The sequence below is a fragment of the Cannabis sativa genome, chromosome 5 (assembly GCF_029168945.1).
Source record: "Cannabis sativa cultivar Pink pepper isolate KNU-18-1 chromosome 5, ASM2916894v1, whole genome shotgun sequence".
NCBI lineage: Eukaryota > Viridiplantae > Streptophyta > Magnoliopsida > Rosales > Cannabaceae > Cannabis > Cannabis sativa.
The window spans coordinates 54,508,707-54,527,095 of NC_083605.1; the positions used below are offsets into that span (position 1 = coordinate 54,508,707).

At 33.2% G+C, this 18,389-nt stretch overlaps 1 protein-coding gene across 1 annotated transcript; it reads left to right on the forward strand.

The window, feature by feature from the left end:
• Positions 1-15,417: 15,417 nt before the first annotated feature.
• On the forward strand, positions 15,418-17,916 carry LOC133038395 (uncharacterized). The gene is made up of 3 exons (XM_061116529.1): positions 15,418-15,603; positions 15,677-16,029; positions 16,221-17,916. Exons 1-3 carry the CDS (start codon positions 15,418-15,420, stop codon positions 17,914-17,916), a joined length of 2,235 nt encoding a protein of 744 aa, XP_060972512.1.
• The last annotated feature ends 473 nt before the right edge of the window (positions 17,917-18,389 follow it).

An 18,389-nucleotide genomic window follows, 5' to 3' on the forward strand; every position in this document is an offset into this window, starting at 1 on the left:
TGAAACTCCTTCTTGCTGAAAGTCTTTCTTCACGATCTTCCTCACTATGGTTGAGGTATCACTTGCTGTGTGTGGGCACTACTCATACACTAAGAATTTCGAAATTTGAGAGGGAAGAAAGAGAGAGGGAGTGGTCGGCCAGATAGGGAGAGAGAAGGCTCAGGTTTTTCTGAATCAGAAGTGTCAGAAGAAAAGTGTAATTTTCCTGAAGCCTTCACTATCTATTTATAGCATTCCACTAGGGTTAGGTTTGAATTATTTGGCATTAAAATAATAAAAATATCAGTTTAAATTGCCTATAAAAGTGGCCGGCCCTATACAAGTGGATTTGGGCCTCACTTTTTGCAATTTTGCAGTTTTATCTTTTCTGCATCTGATTTTCTCAAAAACGCCAATATTCTATTTCAACCATTTAAATGCCAATTCTAACTATTTAATAACTATAAATAATTATTAAATAATATTGTCATTTATCATATTTATTAATTGAATCATACAAAGTATCATAATTAACAAATATGCCCCTAAAACTCTTTCTTTACAATTTCGCCCTTACTTAGTGAAAAAATCACAAATAGACATAGTCTAATTTGAGAATTATAATTGATTAATCAAAACCAATTATATGAGTCTTACAAGAATTATTATCTCAACTAGTGCGGGGACCATGGGTCTATATAACCGAGCTTCCAATAAGTAGATCAAGAATTTATCACTAAAATTCACTAACTTATTAATTCTTTGTTGAATCGACGCATAGAACTTAGAATTGCCCTCTCAGTATATAGAATGCTCTATATGTTCCACCATATAGACGCATCATTAGTTATCCATTGTTATAATCCTAATTTGATCAATGATCCTCAATATGAATGATCTACACTGTAAAGGGATTAGATTACCGTTACACCCTACAATGTATTTTATCCTTCAAACACTTGACCCCGTATAAATGATATTTCAGCTTATGTGAAATGAGTACTCCACCATTTATGTTCGTTTGGTCAAGCTCGAAGGAGATCATCCTTTGCTAACTATTCGCCAGATAGAAGCTATAGATTCCATGTTTATGCTAGCGCTCCCACTCAATTGCACTACCATGTTCCCAAAATGTACGTATCACCCTGACCTAAAAGTAGGCTTAACTAACAAATCAAAGAACACAAATAGCCTTTCAAGATTGAGCCTAATCATAATAGGATTAAGAACATTTGATCTAGGATCAACTAGGCGATATTGACTTGAATATAAATTATGGTAAGTTTAATAAATCTAAGTCAAAGTTCAATATCGGTCCCTTCCGATGCATACTCCATGCATCCAACCTGAGCTTTACTTTAACCAATGCTGTGGAAAGAACATAGCACTTCTCCAAATGCAAGTAAACTCTGTTGTAGATTATCATATCAGTAAAACCCTATGTTTGATAAATCTAGGAAACTTTATTCACATAGTCATGTTTACTTTCCAATGTGTTGACGGCACAATAAACAGGATCAAGTATGTGAAAAGGGTTTCAGATGAATTTATACATTATGTACATATAATCATGAAATAAATCATGTGAACCATGCAACATTAAATGTTATTTCTGAACTATATTAATAAGTAAATCTGATTATATTGAAATGAGTTTTATTTAGGGCATAAAACCCAACAAACTCCCACTTGCACTAATATAAAACAAAAAGTGTGTTTCAAATAATCTCAACACCTCGATATACAAATCAAGTGTAGTAGTAGTAAACTCCTCGTAATAGGATCTGAAAAGTTGAATTAACCACAACCTTTTCTCCACCATTACTCTTCCTTAATCACAAAATTATTGATAATGTGAAATTCCTCTCTATATGTCTACTCTCTTGAGATACTGGATTCTATACTTTTGGTTAATAGGGAAATAACACTAGTAGTTTAGGCAATTTGGAATGGTGCCAAAAATGTATAGAACTTTCCTTAGACTGAATAAGTACCTTTCCTGTAACTTTAACATTCAGTCCCTTTCTGGTAGACCTAGAGACTTCAGATAGGTTTTTACACTTCTCCAAAATTACTATTCCACCCCCAGAGTAACCACCATCTTATCAGAAAGATTTTCTAGCACAAAGGCAAATTTAGAAATCTGATATGGTGTAGTCTAAGAGTTTTAAACACACCCTTATAGACTAACATATAGTTCCTCTTCTTAATCTTAAGATTTACTTGATTGTCTTCCAATGTTCTTCTCCTGGATTAATCTGATACCTACTCATTACTCCCACTCAAAAGCAGGTGTCTGGTCTAAGGCATACTAAAGCATATCTGAGACCTCTCACTGTTGATTTAACAAATTCTTTCATGGCTTTATCTTTTCTGGAATAGTTGAAACTTTTCCTTAGATAAATAAAATCTATGTTTAAGAAGTTGTGAAGCTTCTATAGATTGCCACTAGAAAGAAAATGCTTCAGCATCTTACTAAAGTAAGTTGCTTGCATTAGAGTAAGTAATTATCATGTATACCATAAGCCATAGGTTTAGATAAACTCAAACCTATAATACTAGGAACAGGAAGTTTTGTTAAGTCCATTGAATAGGCTTACAAACAAAAATTTCCTTTTATGTCCTTGTATTAGAAAACTTTAGGTTATTCCATGTGAATGGATTAAACCATAGTTCTATTGGCTTTTCTTCTTAGTTTCTTATCTTGACAATCCATTACTTGTTTAAACTCACAATGGATTTTAATCACTAGTGTCTCCCAAGTCATGAGAAGTTGAGTTCCTAGAAACTCTCCCACTACGACAAGGTACCGTGAATTATGTCTAAGAAAACTAAATGGTATTAACCTCTTTGGTTGTGACAAGACAACAGAGGCAGTGGGATCATCATATGTCAGATAAGATGATAGAACACTTTTGGAATCAAGAATTAAATATCTCCTTTATTTGCTACTTTATTTTCAGACTTAGTCATTATCTTAGAAAAGTAGTATTTCTTTGAACAAACACTTTCTTATCTATTGACTATGGGATGGTCCACCCCTAATCACTTAGAATAGCTAACAAACCATGGTTAACAGTTCTAGCTTTTCTTAAGATTTTTATTAGGTCATCCATGAATCTAGTAATGATTTACATTAAGTATACAACCATTACATCATTCTGAAATTGTATTACCATAGAAGGATTTAGGCAACGACTAGTAACTAATCATCAATATGCAACTTGAAATTTCTGGGGAGGTAAGTTTGGATATAATTCAAAAATCAGTTTAATGATCTTTGAACTGCATATCTACTAACTATTTCTCCACTCCTATCAGTTCGCAAGATCTTTAACCACTTACCTTAATGGTTTTAACCATTGCTAGAAATTAATGAAATTTTTCAAACATTTCAAATTTCTTGCTAAAAGGTATAATCTAGAGTTATCGTTTTGAGAATACAACGAAAAACTTATATCCACCCCTGAATGTACATCCATCTGCGAATGAGATGAACTACTTTCAGTGGATATAGGCATATTAACTCTTTGCAGAGATTGATCTTGTCAAATCCACTATGAACAAGATACAAATGCCATAGATTAAAAAAATGTGGTAGTGTCTTTTGATGACTTAGGTTTAGTTACATCAAAGAATTCTTAGAATACTGCAAGTGGATCCTGGTCACAGAATACCTAACTCATATTCCATACAGTTTGAATCCATTAATAGAAGATAAATATTAAACACTTGAGAAAGTGTAACTGTATTGTATTCTGGAATTAGAAATATAAGAAAATTTCTGTTTGGAATCTAAAATTAAAGTCAAAGACTTAAATTTATACCAAATATAATGAGTAATTCTATCTTGGACCAGCACTACTAATACAAACTCTAAGTCAGATTTGCCCATACAAGTAGGATATTTCTAAGATTGAGGATTTATATCAATTAGGAATAGAATTTCGAGATTATAATCATATGCGTCATTTAAATTCTTAAGAGAAAATATAGAATGACATGAAATGATTTATAGACCATTCATCCAATGATATGTTATTGAGCTAATTCGCAATGAATAAGCTAAGAGGAATTAGGATAATTTCGTTTATAAATAAGAATCCAACGATGCTTCGATTAGCGAAAGTCAAAGTAATCTTATTTATACAATCTTCTTGTTTCATATCGTAAAAATACTAGTCTAAGGTGTCATCAATTGATGAACAGCTAGATGTCGCATATACAATATTTATCTTTCGAGATATAACACTATTATGTATGTCTAATGGTGAAAATCCACTAGGGATTTATCTCATTAGATAAACAAGCCAAGTTAGACCAACAATGAAGATTCGAAATTAAACTACAACTTAATAACAAAAAATAACATGGTTCAATATAAATTCATACACAATTCAGAAATTATTAAACATATAGCAAGTAGGAATGACAAGTGAAAATACTAAAACTTACAATCCTAAATAATTTCCAAGGTTTTCAATAAACTGATACAAAGGTCCCTAAGAGGCGAGAGTCAAAGTATCATTCATTGAATAGAGTTGTCGCCTCATCTAAAATAGAAACCATTCTAAAGAACCTTTTATTCGATCAAAATAAGAATCCAACGTTGTCCCGGTAGGCGAGAGTCAAGGTTATTCTCATTTTATGAGCTTCCACCATTGTTTCATGTTTTATAAGTTTATCTCTAAGTAGTCACCGTAGGGGAGAGTCTAATAGAGACGAAAACTTACAAAACACTTATCAAATGAGATCTTACGGTGTTAAATGCGTTCAACGAATAACCATCCATAGGGGGACGAAGTCTAGCGTCTCGAGGCTATATTGAAAACATTTAACTATTGTAAGACCAACAATGGAGATCGAATATCTTAATAATAATAAAGCTCATTATTTAAAGTGAGTTGTATTTTCTTTGAATCTCTTTATTTAATCTATTTATTTTAAATATATATTTATTTAATTAAAATTTCAATTAAGAATGAAAAATTCTAAAAATAAATTTTAATTTAATATTTATAAATTTTACTTAGATGGATATGAAAATAATATGAATTATTTCCATCTGAGTAATAATTTCCAATAAATATTTAGAAAATTATTCAATTTAAGTTGTTATAAAATTAATTTAAATTAATTTACAACTCAAATTTAATTTTCTATAAATATATATTGCATTTCGAAAAATTAAAGTATTTAAGAATACAATTTTCGAAATTGCATATTAAAATAAAAAATAAATCCTGGAAAAATTATTCTAATTTAATGTTGGGCCAAAATTAATTAATAAAATTAATTTACAACAAAAAATATAATTTTCCTATTTAATTAAATATATATAAGAAAAATTTCAAATATTTAAGTATGATGATGAAAATCAACTTAAATATTAATTTTCTATTTAATTAAATACATTAGAAAAATACTTCAAGCAAAAATATCACCTATCTAGATTTTCCTTTGACTAATTAATTAAATTTCTAATAAAATATATTTACTTTATTTATTTTAAATTAATCAATAAATGAAAAAATCATTGATTTAAGTTGGTCCAAAATTAAAATAAATAATTTACAACTTTAATCTATTTTTCAAATAAAATTCGAAATTTCAGCATTTAAGAAATGCAATTTCGAAATTTTATCAATAAAATAAAGAAAAAATATATTTTGAAAATTATTTAAATTTAGTTGAAAAAATAAATTTCAACTAAAAATAATTTTCTATTTAATTAAGTGTCATGAAAAACAAATATTTAAGTATCATGATGAAAATCAACTTAGATATTTAATTTTCAAATTAATTAAATGTATTAAATTCAAGAAATAAATAATTAAGTCTAGAGAAGGCTTAATTATTAATCTCTAGTTTAATACTAGGGAAAATATACTTAAAATAAATTGTACCAAAATTAATTATATAAATAATTAATTTCACAATGTATAATATTTTCCTATTTAATATTAGAAATAATAAGTAGTCTAGAAATAACTATCTAGAAAATATCTTATTTGACTAAGTATCTTTTCCACAAAATTTGAAAAAATATCTAATTTAAGTTGTATTAGAAAAAATCTAGAACTTAAATATTTTCAAATTTAAATTTAATTAAATATCAAAAATTAAGTTGTAACCACTTAATTTGAAAATATTTCATTTTAAGTTAATATTCGAAAAGATATTAACTTAAAAAATACCTAAAATATTCCATTTTAAGTTAATATTCGAAAAGATATTAACTTAAAAAATATCTAAAGAATCTTAATAACCAATGCCTAAAAATCCTCAACTTAATTTTGAAATTTTAAATCCAAAAGATATTCAGATTTAAGTTGGTTAGTTGTAGATAACTAAATATCAACTTAAATAGGAATATTTAATGAAAAATTTAAATTAAGCTTCAGAAAGAATTTAGATGGTTATAATTCTATATTTAATTAAATATAAGAAAATACATATAGTTTAGCTTAGAATATAAAATTCTTTAAACTATGGTTTTCTTAAATTAATTTCAAAATAAATGAAATTAATTATGTTGCTAATCAATTTTATTAGGTTAAACTAGTTTAATTAACCTAGTACAGTTATTCAAATCAGGCAAATGGGCCTTCACAATTGGGGTGGTTCATGTGAGGGGTGCTGGGTTCAGTATGTCGTACCCACTACTATGGCTCCCAACTCTCACACAAGGCCCAAAAGAGAGGAATTTAACCTTAAAATGAACAACTGTTATTAATTGAATAGGCCCAAAAACTAAATGGCCCTAAATAAAATCTATCAAGAACTATGACATTTTATTTAGCAACAACAACCTATATGCATCTATAATGAAATTAAACACATAGGCTCACACAGGCACACTTTGGATGGGTCCTATCATGTTGCTAGGTCATACACAGATGAAAGAAGATTGTAAATATACCTGTTACAAATTATTTACTTGACCAAGGGAGCCATCAGATCATTATATCTGGCAAAAAGTAACCATGGCTATTTGAAATCAAGTAATAATAGGTTTTGAAAACTTACACACAAGCTAAAATACATACTCCTGCAACAAGGTTAGCTGGATAGTTGGATGTAGGATTTATTTAATTTTAAATTAAATAATTAATTTCGAAATTAAATAATTAATTAAAAAAAATTGAAATAAAAATTTCGAAATTAAATTAAAATTTAAATTTTAAAATTAAACCTACAATTTTTGAAAAATTAGGTTTCAACCAACCTAAATATCATTTCAAAATTTGCTAACTACTTTTAAAATTTAAATGTTATTTTATAAATAAAAATTAAATAAAAAATTAAAAAAGATAAATGAATATTTTTTTCAGATTTTAAATGTAATTTAAATAAATAAAATAACAAAATTTAAAAGTTAGCAAAATATCTTACATCTTTTTAAAATTACATCATTATAGTTATCTTATTTTAAATTTAAATAAGGTCAAATTATTTAAAAAAAATTAATTTAAAATATTTAAAATCTGACCTTAAATTTAAAAATAAGATAAGATATAATCAAATTTAAAAGTAAGATAGATTATTAAGCAAAAAAGATAGATACTAACTATTTTCAAATTCGAATTACACTAATATCTTGAATTAAATTTAAAAAATATTAAATTAATTCATAATGATAATTAGAATTGAATTAGGAATAGTAATAGTATAAATACAGAACTACACAAAAAATCGAAAGTTAATTCCATGAAAAAGCATGAAAAAACGAAGAAAAACGAAAAATTTGCGAGTTGTACGGACAGTATGCATTGCATACTGTCCGCGCGCGCATGATGGGGAGCATGGCCAAGAGAGCTCGGCGCAGGAGGCTGCCAGCAACCTCTCCGCGCGTGGAGCCCAGTGTTTCAGACAGAAATGTTGTCTGCGCGCGTGCTGTCCGAGGCACAAGCCTCATGCGCGCGCGTGTCCCTGTTGCTCAACCCCGATATTTTTTGAAACTTCAAAAAATCATATTTAATTCAAATTAAATCGAAATTGAGTTCTGTAAAAAAGTAACTTGCTTAATTTTTTCCATACTATCCAATAAAAATAATTCCAGAAACAGATATTCAATTATTTTTAACGAAAATTCACAAACATCAATCAATCATCAAATAACACTCAATACAACATGATACCATCCAAAAACAAACAAACAATCGTTTTAAAGTCCAAATTTCTTGCAAGCAAATCAATTACCATGGCTCTGATACCAGTTATTGGAATTATTTCACCAGGATCTTAGATCTACTCACAAGTATGTTTATTAACATCCTAAATATGAACTTTCTAAAACGATGAAATTAAACACATATAACTTAAGAAACCTTACATTGGGTGCAGCGGAATTAAAGGACTCTTTTCGTTCAGATATCTAGCCCTTGATTCCTTTCTGTAGCAGAGCATTATCAATATCTGAACATGGATCTCTTTCTCTGAATCTTTAGTACTGAAACTCCTTCTTACTGAAAGTCTTTCTTCACGATCTTCCTCACTATGGTTGAGGTATCACATGCTGTGTGTGGGCACTACTCATACACTAAGAATTTCGAAATTTGAGAGGGAAGAAAGAGAGAGGGAGTGGTCGGCCAGATAGGGAGAGAGAAGGCTCAGGTTTTTCTGAATCAGAAGTGTCAGAAGAAAAGTGTAATTTTCCTGAAGCCTTCACTATCTATTTATAGCATTCCACTAGGGTTAGGTTTGAATTATTTTGCATTAAAATAATGAAAATATCAGTTTAAATTGCCTATAAAAGTGGCCGGCCCTATACAAGTGGATTTGGGCCTCACTTTTTGCAATTTTGCAGTTTTATCTTTTCTGCATCTGATTTTCTCAAAAACGCCAATTTTCTATTTCAACCATTTAAATGCCAATTCTAACTATTTAATAACTATAAATAATTATTAAATAATATTGTCACTTATCATATTTATTAATTGAATCATACAAAGTATCATAATTAACAAATATGCCCCTAAAACTCTTTCTTTACAATTTCGCCCTTACTTAGTGAAAAATTCACAAATAGACAGTGTAATTTGAGAATTATAATTGATTAATCAAAACCAATTATATGAGTCTTACAAGCAATATTATCTCAACTAGTACGGAGACCATGGGTCTATATAACCGAGCTTCCAATAAATAGATCAAGAATTTATCACAAAAATTCACTAACTTATTAATTCTTCGTTGAATCCACGCATAGAACTTAGAATTGCACTCTCAGTATATAGAATGCTCTATATGTTCCACCATATAGACACATCATTAGTTATCCATTGTTATAATCCTAATTTGATCAATGATCATCGATATGAATGATCTACACTGTAAAGGGATTAGATTACCGTTACACCCTACAATGTATTTTATCCTTAAAACACTTGACCCCGTATAAATGATATTTCAGCTTATGTGAAATGAGTACTCCACCATTTATGTTCGTTTGGTCAAGCTCGAAGGAGATCATCCTTTGCTTACTATTCGCCACATAGAAGCTATAGATTCCATGTTTATGCTAGCGCTCCCACTCAATTGCACTACCGTGTTCCCAAAATGTACGTATCACCCTGACCTAAAAGTAGGCTTAACTAACAAATCAAAGAACACGAATAGCCTTTCAAGATTGAGCCTAATCATAACAGGATTAAGAACATTTGATCTAGGATCAACTAGGCGATATTGACTTGAATAGATAATACGGTAAGTTTAATAAATCTAAGTCGAAGTTCAATATCGGTCCCTTCCGATGCATACTCCATGCATCCAACCTGAGCTTTACTTTAACCAATGCTCTGGAAAGAACATAGCACTTCTCCAAATGCAAGTAAACTCTGTTGTAGATTATCATATCAGTAAAACCCTATGTCTGATAAATCTAGGAAACTTTATTCACATAGTCATGTTTACTTTCCAATGTGTTGACGGCACAATAAACAGGATCAAGTATGTGAAAAGGGTTTCAGATGAATTTATACATTATGTAGATATAATCATGAAATAAATCATGTGAACCATGCAACATTAAATGTTATTTCTGATCTATATTAATAAGTAAATCTGATTATATTGAAATGAGTTTTATTTAGGGCATAAAACCCAACATATAATGCTCTCTCTTCCCAATCCTCTCTCCTTTTTCTAGGATGTCATTAAAGTCCCCTAGCACAATCCATGGTTCTTGTCTTTTTCACTCTATTAAGTCTTTCCATAAAACATTCCTCCCCTTCTCATGGTTAAAACCATAGACAAAAGAAACATAGAAGCAATTTCTCTTGTCTATTGAAGTAACCCGAAGATGAACCAGCTGGCTAGAGCAAAAAATAATGTCTACATTGTAACTCCCAGGATTCCATGCTACAATCATCCTTCCCCCTTTAGCCCAAGCAATATTCGAGGTAAAACACCAATTCCTAAACATCCTTATGTACAAGGCTCCAAGCTTTGGAGCCTTCACTCCCGTCTCGAGGAGACCAACCAGCCCTATTCTATGTTTCTCAATAAAGTTCATCACTTCTTGTTGCTTCTGCAGACTGTTGATTCCCCGGACGTTCCAACTTAGGATTCTATCCATGAGTAAGAGGTTCTCCCCCTCCTCTTGTATCACCTACTTTCGGCCATTCTTCATCATTCAAAATCCCTTCTTCTTGTAAGTGCCCCTCTATTTCATCTAACACATTGAAAGCATTAGATGTTTGAGGATCTTCTACTGTATTCTGCCCAATCTTCCTCCATCCATTAGCAGCCTGTCTAAAACCATCATTATCACCATTTTTCCTTTATCCTCTGCAACTTTCTCCATCTTTTTCTCTTTCACTACCCACTCTTGCTTTTTACCTCCTTTCCTCCTACACACATCTGTGTTATGCCCCATGCCATTGCAATTTTTACAAATAATTGGCTTCCACTCAAAAATAACCTTCACCGAAACCTCATAGCCCATTTCATTCTCAAAGTATATCCTCTCGGGAAATTCCTGGTCCATAGTCACTTCAATTAAAACCCTCGGATATGCAAGCTTATCTATACTCTTGGTAACATTATCCACCATAATAGGTTTTCCTACCTGCCCTATGATCTTAAAAAGAGACCTCTCTCCCCAATACTTAAGTTCCAAATCCTCAAGTTGAACCCATACTGGTACAGTTCGAACATCCTCTTTCTTAAGGTTAACATCAGGATCCCAAGCTTTCATTATAACTGGCCTCTTATTAAAGAAAATATATCCCCCAGATAAAACTTCATCTCTAAATTCACAACTATCAAATCTGATAATGAAGATACCATAAGAAATCATACCTATTTTATCCACCTTTCCTTTCCAAATCCTTCTAGCAAAGCCATCCAGAAACGAGAGAGGGGGGTTTGCACCAAGCACATAGCAAACAATAGCAGACTTCCAGTAAGAAATCTCCTCTGCAATGTCCTCATCTGAAATTCACACCTTCTGCTCTGTTTTGTGCCCTGAAAATGCTCCTTCCAGGTTCCTGATGACCCCTCCAGATCTGAGAAATTGGTGGAGAAGCCCTCTTGCAAGACGCTAAAGAATCCTGGCACGCTCTATTTGCAGATAGAAAATGGCCAAAATCCTTAGCAATCTCTTGCTGAAGAATCGCTTTCAAAGATGCTTCGGAGATAAAGGCTGGAACACATCTGGTTCGTCATCTCCTTCTTCCTCCGTGAGTTCCAAGGGTTCAACTCCAAGGATCTCTTCCATGGATTTCGTCTTCTTGACATCCGCCGTCGACATCGGTCCTTTCTTCTTAACCTTCTTCCCTAAACCTTTCGATTTTCCCACATTCCGTGCCCTCAGTTTCGCCATGGCACCAACTCAAGTCGAGTTGCAGAGCGCCCAGAGAGAGAGAAAACCTTCAAGTGAATGCTCCTGAGATTAACATTATTATTTCAAAATAAGATAACTGACTGAATGTTAAAGTTGCAGGAAAGGTACTTATTAAGTCTAAGGAAAGTTCTATACATTTTTGGCACCATTCCAAATTGCCTAAACTACTAGTGTTAATTTCCTGATTAACCAAGAAGTAGTTGCCAAAGGTATAGAATCCAGTATCCCAAGAGAGTAGACATATAGAGAGGAATTTCACATTATCAATTATTTTGTGATTAAGGAAGAGTAATAGTGGAGAAAAGGTTGTGGTTAAATCAACCTTTCAGATCCTATTACGAGGAGTTTACTACTACTACACTTGATTTGTATATCAAGGTGTTGAGATTATTTGAAATGCACATTTTGTTTTATATTAGTGCAAGTGGGAGTTTGTTGAGTTTTATGCCCTAAATAAAACTCATTTCAATATAATCAGATTTACTTATTAATATAGACCATAAATAACATTTAATGTTGCATGGTTCACATGATTTGTTTCATGATTATATGTACATAATGTATGAATTCATCTCAAACCCTTTTCACATACTTGATCCTGTTTATTGTGTTGTCAACACATTGGAAAGTAAACATGACTATGTGAATAAAGATTCCTAGATTTATCAGACATAGGGTTTTACTGATATGATAATCTACAACAGAGTTTACTTGCATTTGGAGAAATGCTATGTTCTTTCCACAGCATTGGTTAAAGTAAAGCTCAGGTTGGATGCATGGAGTATGCATCGGAAGGGACCGATATTGAACTTTGACTTAGATTTATTAAACTTACCGTAATATCTATTCAAGTCAATATCGCCTAGTTGATCCTAGATCAAATGATCTTAATCCTGTTATGATTAGGCTCAATCTCAAGAGGCTATTCGTGTTCTTTGATTTGTTAGTTAAGCCTACTTTTAGGTCAGGGTGATACGTACATTTTGGGAACACGGTAGTGCAATTGAGTGGGAGCGCTAACATAAACATGGAATCTATAGCTTCTATCTGGCGAATAATAAGTAAGGGATGATCTCCTTCGAGCTTGACCAAACGAAAAAAATGGTGGAGATCTCATTTCACATAAGCTGAAATATCATTTATACGGGGTTAAGTGTTTTAAGGATTAAATACATTGTAGGGTGTAACGGTAATCTAATCCCTTTACAGTGTAGATCATTCATATAGAGGATCATTGATCAAATTAGGATTATAACAATGGATAACTAATGATGTGTCTATATGGTGGAACATATAGAGCATTCTATATACTGAGAGTGCAATTCTAAGTTCTATGCGTGGATTCAACGAAGAATTAATAAGTTAGTGAATTTTAGTAATAAATTCTTGATCTACTTATTGGAAGCTCGGTTATATAGACCCATGGTCTCCGCACTAGTTGAGATAATATTGCTTGTAAGACTCATATAATTGGTTTTGATTAATCAATTATAATTCTCAAATTAGACTTTGTCTATTTGTGAATTTTTCACTAAGTAAGGGCGAAATTGTAAAGAAAGAGTTTTAGGGGCATATTTGTTAATTATGATACTTTGTATGGTTCAATTAATAAATATGATAAATGACAATATTATTTAATAATTATTTATAGTTATTAAATAGTTAGAATTGGCATTTAAATGGTTGAATTAGAAAATTGGCGTTTTTAAGAAAATCAGATGCAAAAAAGATAAAACTGCAAAATTGCAAAAAAAAGTGAGGCCCAAATCCACTATGCATGGCCGGCCACTTTTGTAGGGAATTTAAACTGATATCTTCATTATTTTAATGCCAAATAATTCAAACCTAACCCTAGTGGAATGCTATAAATAGATAGTGAAGGCTTCAGGAAAATTACACTTCTGATTCAGAAAAAACTGAGCCTCTCTCTCTCCCTATCTTTAGCCGCCACTTTGCTCTCTTCCTTCTCTCTTCAATTTCAAAATTCTTAGTGTGAGAATAGTGCCCACACACAGCAAGTGATACCTCAATCATAGTGAGGAAGATTATGAAGAAAGACATTCAACAAGAAGGAGTTTCAGCACTAAAGAATCAGAGAAAGAGATCCAGGTTCAGATATTGATAATGCTCTGCTACAGAAAGGAATCAAGGGCTAGATATCTGAACGGAAGGAGTCATTATATTTCGCTGCACCCAATGTAAGGTTTCTTAAACTTTATATGTGTTTATTTCATCGTTTTAGAAAGTTCATATTTAGGGTGTTGATCAACATACTTGTGAGTAGATCTAAGATCCTGGTAAATTAATTTCCAACAATATCTTGGTCTGCCACAATGTCTTTCTCGTGCCAAATATCCTACTTTCACCTTTATAAAAGATAATCTCCTCTATCATACACTCTTGGCACCATAAGTGTGACTCTAAAGCAGGCAAAGAAACCTTTATCAAGGCTGCCCTTCAGGCCATCCCTTCATATGATGTGACTTGTTTTCGTATACCTACCAAGATTTGTAAGGAAATTGAATCTCTTATCTCCAAATTTTGGTGGGGATCCACTACTGAAACCCGTAAAGTCCATTGGAAAAATTAGAGGTCTGTTTGCCAATCAAAATTTGTGGGAGGTTTAGGTTTTTGATCTTTAACCCATTTCAACCAGGCTATGTTGGCTAAACAAGCCTGGCGTATTTATAAAGGCCTTGAGTCTTTGCTTAGCCTAACCTTTAAAGCTCGATATTTCCCCAACACTTCGATCCTTGAGGCTGCTCCTGGCCATAAACCTTCTTTTTCCTGGCATAGTATTATTTGGGGTCAAAATTTGATGAAGCATTGACTTATTTAGAAGGTGGGTGATGGCAAGACCATTCAGACCTTATAGGATCATTGACTTCCTGATTTCAGGTTCAAATTCTACTCATCTTCTCCTCCTCCTAAACCCAATTTATCTTTCTTTATCATTCCATCTGGTGCCTAGGATCCCAATAAACTCCATCAGTATTTTGAAGATCAAGTTGTTGATATCATTCTTCACGTGCCAATTTTGGGTAATAGTTGTAGGGATGAGTTAATTTGGGATCATTACCAATCAGGTCTCTTTAATGTTAAAACAGCTTATCATCTTGCACTCAAATCTAGAGATCTACCTTCTTCTTCTTCTTTTAATATAAGCAAACAATTCTAGTAAAAAATCTGGATGTCCACTACCCCACCTAAAGTAAAACACTTGGTGTGCTGTGTACTTTCTTGTTCCATTCCAGTTGCCTCTTCATTATTCTTTCGACACATCATCCCCTCGCCTCTATGCCCCCTATGCCAACCGAAATTAGAGACAGTGGAACATGCTATCCTGGAATGTTCTAGTGCAAAAAAAGCTTGGAAACACTCTATTTTTTTCTCCTTCTATATGGAGAATAAAGATCATGATATTGATATGTTTATTGCCAAAGGATTTGATTTGTATGATAAGCATAATTTGGCTGTGTTATTTTGTCTAATTTGGATGATTTGGAATCAACATAATAATCTATTTCACAACAAAAGAATCATCTCCCCTTTGGAGCTTCTTGATCATGCTGTTAGCTACTTGTGTGACTATGGTTAATGCTCATCAGTCCGAGTTTAAATTGTGTCCTCTAAGAACAGAGACAGATGAACAGGTACCTCGGCTCACTTTTGGATTTTGGAGAATCAACACAGATGCTGCTATAAATAATACATCAAAGAGGCATTGCCTTGGAGTGGTGGCCCGAGATGATGGTGACAACATAAAAGATGGAGTGGTCATTCCAGTCGATGGGAGTGATTTTTCTTGAAATTAATGAAGCTAAAGCTATTCTTGTTGTGATTTTTTAGATTCAAGGAGCCAAGCTCCCGGTCTGTATTATTGAATCAGCTTGTAAGATTGTGGTGGATAACATTAATTTTTCTTATTGTAATAGTTCTATTCTTAGTAATATTACAAGTTGTATGAAGAATTCATTGTTGTTCGGTATAATTTATGCTCTAAAAGAGTGTAACAACTTAGGTCATCTTGAGGCTGCTGCTTCAATTTTTGACTCTCTAGGTCCGGGATTGGATGACCCTGAGATCTCTTTTCTTGCTCAAGAATTCACTGCTGAGGAAGTTCGGAAAGCTGTTTTCCAACTCTCTGGGGATAAAGCAGTAGGTCTAGATGGCCTCAATGCTTATTTCTATCAGAAAAACTGGTCTGTGGTAGGGGCGGATTTCACAAAGGCTATTCTTGCTTGCCTTAATCAAGGCTGTGATTTCTCGGAAATCAACTCTACCCTCATTGTTCTAATCCCTAAAAAGCAGCATGCCAATACTCTTAAGATTTCAGACCCATTAGCCTATGCACCACTTTCTATAAAGTTATTTCTAAAATTTTGGCTAATAGGCTTAAAAAAGTTCTAGATAAGATCATCTCTCCTTATCAAAGTGCTTTTGTGTCGGGTCGTGTTATTCAGGACAATATCCTTATTGCGAATGAGTTAGTGCATGCAGTTAATAATAGGACCATGGGTAAACGGGGATGGGCTGCTTTAAAGTTAGACATGGCCAAAGCCTTTGACCGGGTTGAATGGGACTTTTTGAGACATCTTATGTTTCATTTTAACTTCCCTGTTCCTTTTGTCTCTCTCATTTTTAAGTGCTTGACTACTGCTTCAATTTCTTTTTCTATAAATGGTCAAGTTCATGGATCTCTTAAGCCTTCCCGGGGTCTGAGGCAGGGTGACCCTCTTTCACCCTACCTTTTTATCCTTTGTTCTGAAGGTCTTTCGGCTGTGTTACAGGATTTTCAGAATAGAAATCTTTTAAGTGGCATTGCTATTTCTCGACAAGCACCATCGATTACTCATTTGTTGTTTATTGATGATAGTTTTTTGTTTTGCACTGCTAATCGACAATCCTGTGAAAACCTACATCATGCTCTTTCTCTTTATTCAAAAGCTTCTGGTCAGATGGTGAATTTTGCTAAATCTTCTATACTTTTCTCCCCTAATACGAGTCAAGAGATTAGGAATCTTTTTTTCCAAACTTTTCAACTCGAGGATAGGGAGTTTATCACCAAATACTTAGGGCTTCCTCAGTGTCTATCCCGTGTAAAATACCCTGCTTTCACTTTCCTCAAGGATAAGGTTGCCAACATTATCCATTCTTGGAATCACAAATGGTTCTCTCGGGCGGGAAAAGAAACCTTGATTAAGGCTGTTCTTCAAGCTATTCCCTCTTATGCCATGGCTTGTTATCGAAGCCCTACAAAAATTTGTAAAGAAATTGAGTCTCTGATTTCTAAATTTTGGTGGGGTTCCTCGGCTGAGTCACCTAAAGTTCATTGGAAGAATTGGTCGAGTGTGTGTCAGTCTAAATTTGTTGGGGGTCTGGGTTTTCGGTCTTTCACTCATTTCAATCAGGCCATGCTGGCTAAGCAAGCATGGAGAATCTTGCAACACCCTCACTCATTGTTAAGTAAAGTCCTTAAAGCTCGATATTTTCCTAATTCTTCCATTCTGGAGGCAGTTCCTGGCCATAGACCTTCTTTTTCTTGGAGAAGCATTCTGTGGGGATGTGCTTTGCTTAAACAGGGCCTTATTTGGAAGGTGGGTAATGGTTTGGATATTCGTACTCTTGAAGATCATTGGCTCCCTGGCAGTCGGTTTAAAAACTTTTCATCGTCTAGCCCTCCCTCACCATTTCTTTCTTTTTTTATTTCCCCTTCTGGAAGCTGGGATAGAGGTACATTAAACAATTTTTTTGACAATGCTTTGGTGGAGGATATTTTACAGGTTCCTATATCAGGCCATAATTGCAATGATACTATGATTTGGGGGCCAGAAGCAACTGGGATTTTCACAGTCAAATCTGCTTACCACCTATCTCTTCAATCTCGTGATATGCCTACCTCTTCCTCTTTTATTTCAAGCAAATCTTTCTGGTCCAAAATCTGGAATTCTGTTGTGCCTCCAAAAGTTAAACATCTTATTTGGCGTGCTATCTCTCATTCTCTTCCTGTCGCTTCCTCTCTTTTTTTTCAGGCACATTATTCCTACTCCTGTTTGCCCAGTGTGCCAGATGCAATCGGAGACTGTTGAACATGCTATCCTTGGATGTCATCATGCTAAAAAAGCTTGGAAACACTCTAAGTTTTTTTACTTTTTACAATACTAATAAAGATAGGTCTTTTTGTTTGTTTGTGACTGCTGCTTTGGATGTTCATACTAAATCTGATCTGGCTTTGATGTTCTGTTTTATTTGGTCCATCCGGAACCAGAGAAATAATATTTTTCACCAAAAAACAGGGCATTCTTCATACCAGCTTTTTGATTATGCAGCTAACTATTTGCATGAATTTTTAGATGCTAATGCTAAACAGATGGTTTCGACTCCTTCTATCCCGCGGTCAACTAAACGAGACTTCCAGCCCCCTGCTGGTCAGTGGATAGTTTATACTGATGCAGCTTTAGATTGTACAAACTTGAAGCATAGTTTTGGAGTTGTGGCCTTTGATAGTGCAGGACATGTTAGAGCTGGCTTTATGGTTCCTTGCTCTGGTGTTGTGTCGCCG

Coding starts and splice junctions, on each gene's coding strand:
- LOC133038395 (XM_061116529.1), top strand. CDS start 15,418: ATGGTTAATGCTCATCAGTCCGAGTTTAAATTGTGTCCTCTAAGAACA. Junction 15,604..15,676: donor ACAACATAAAAGATGGAGTG/GTCATTCCAGTC, acceptor GTGATTTTTTAG/ATTCAAGGAGCCAAGCTCCC. Junction 16,030..16,220: donor TATTTCTATCAGAAAAACTG/GTCTGTGGTAGG, acceptor TTTGGCTAATAG/GCTTAAAAAAGTTCTAGATA.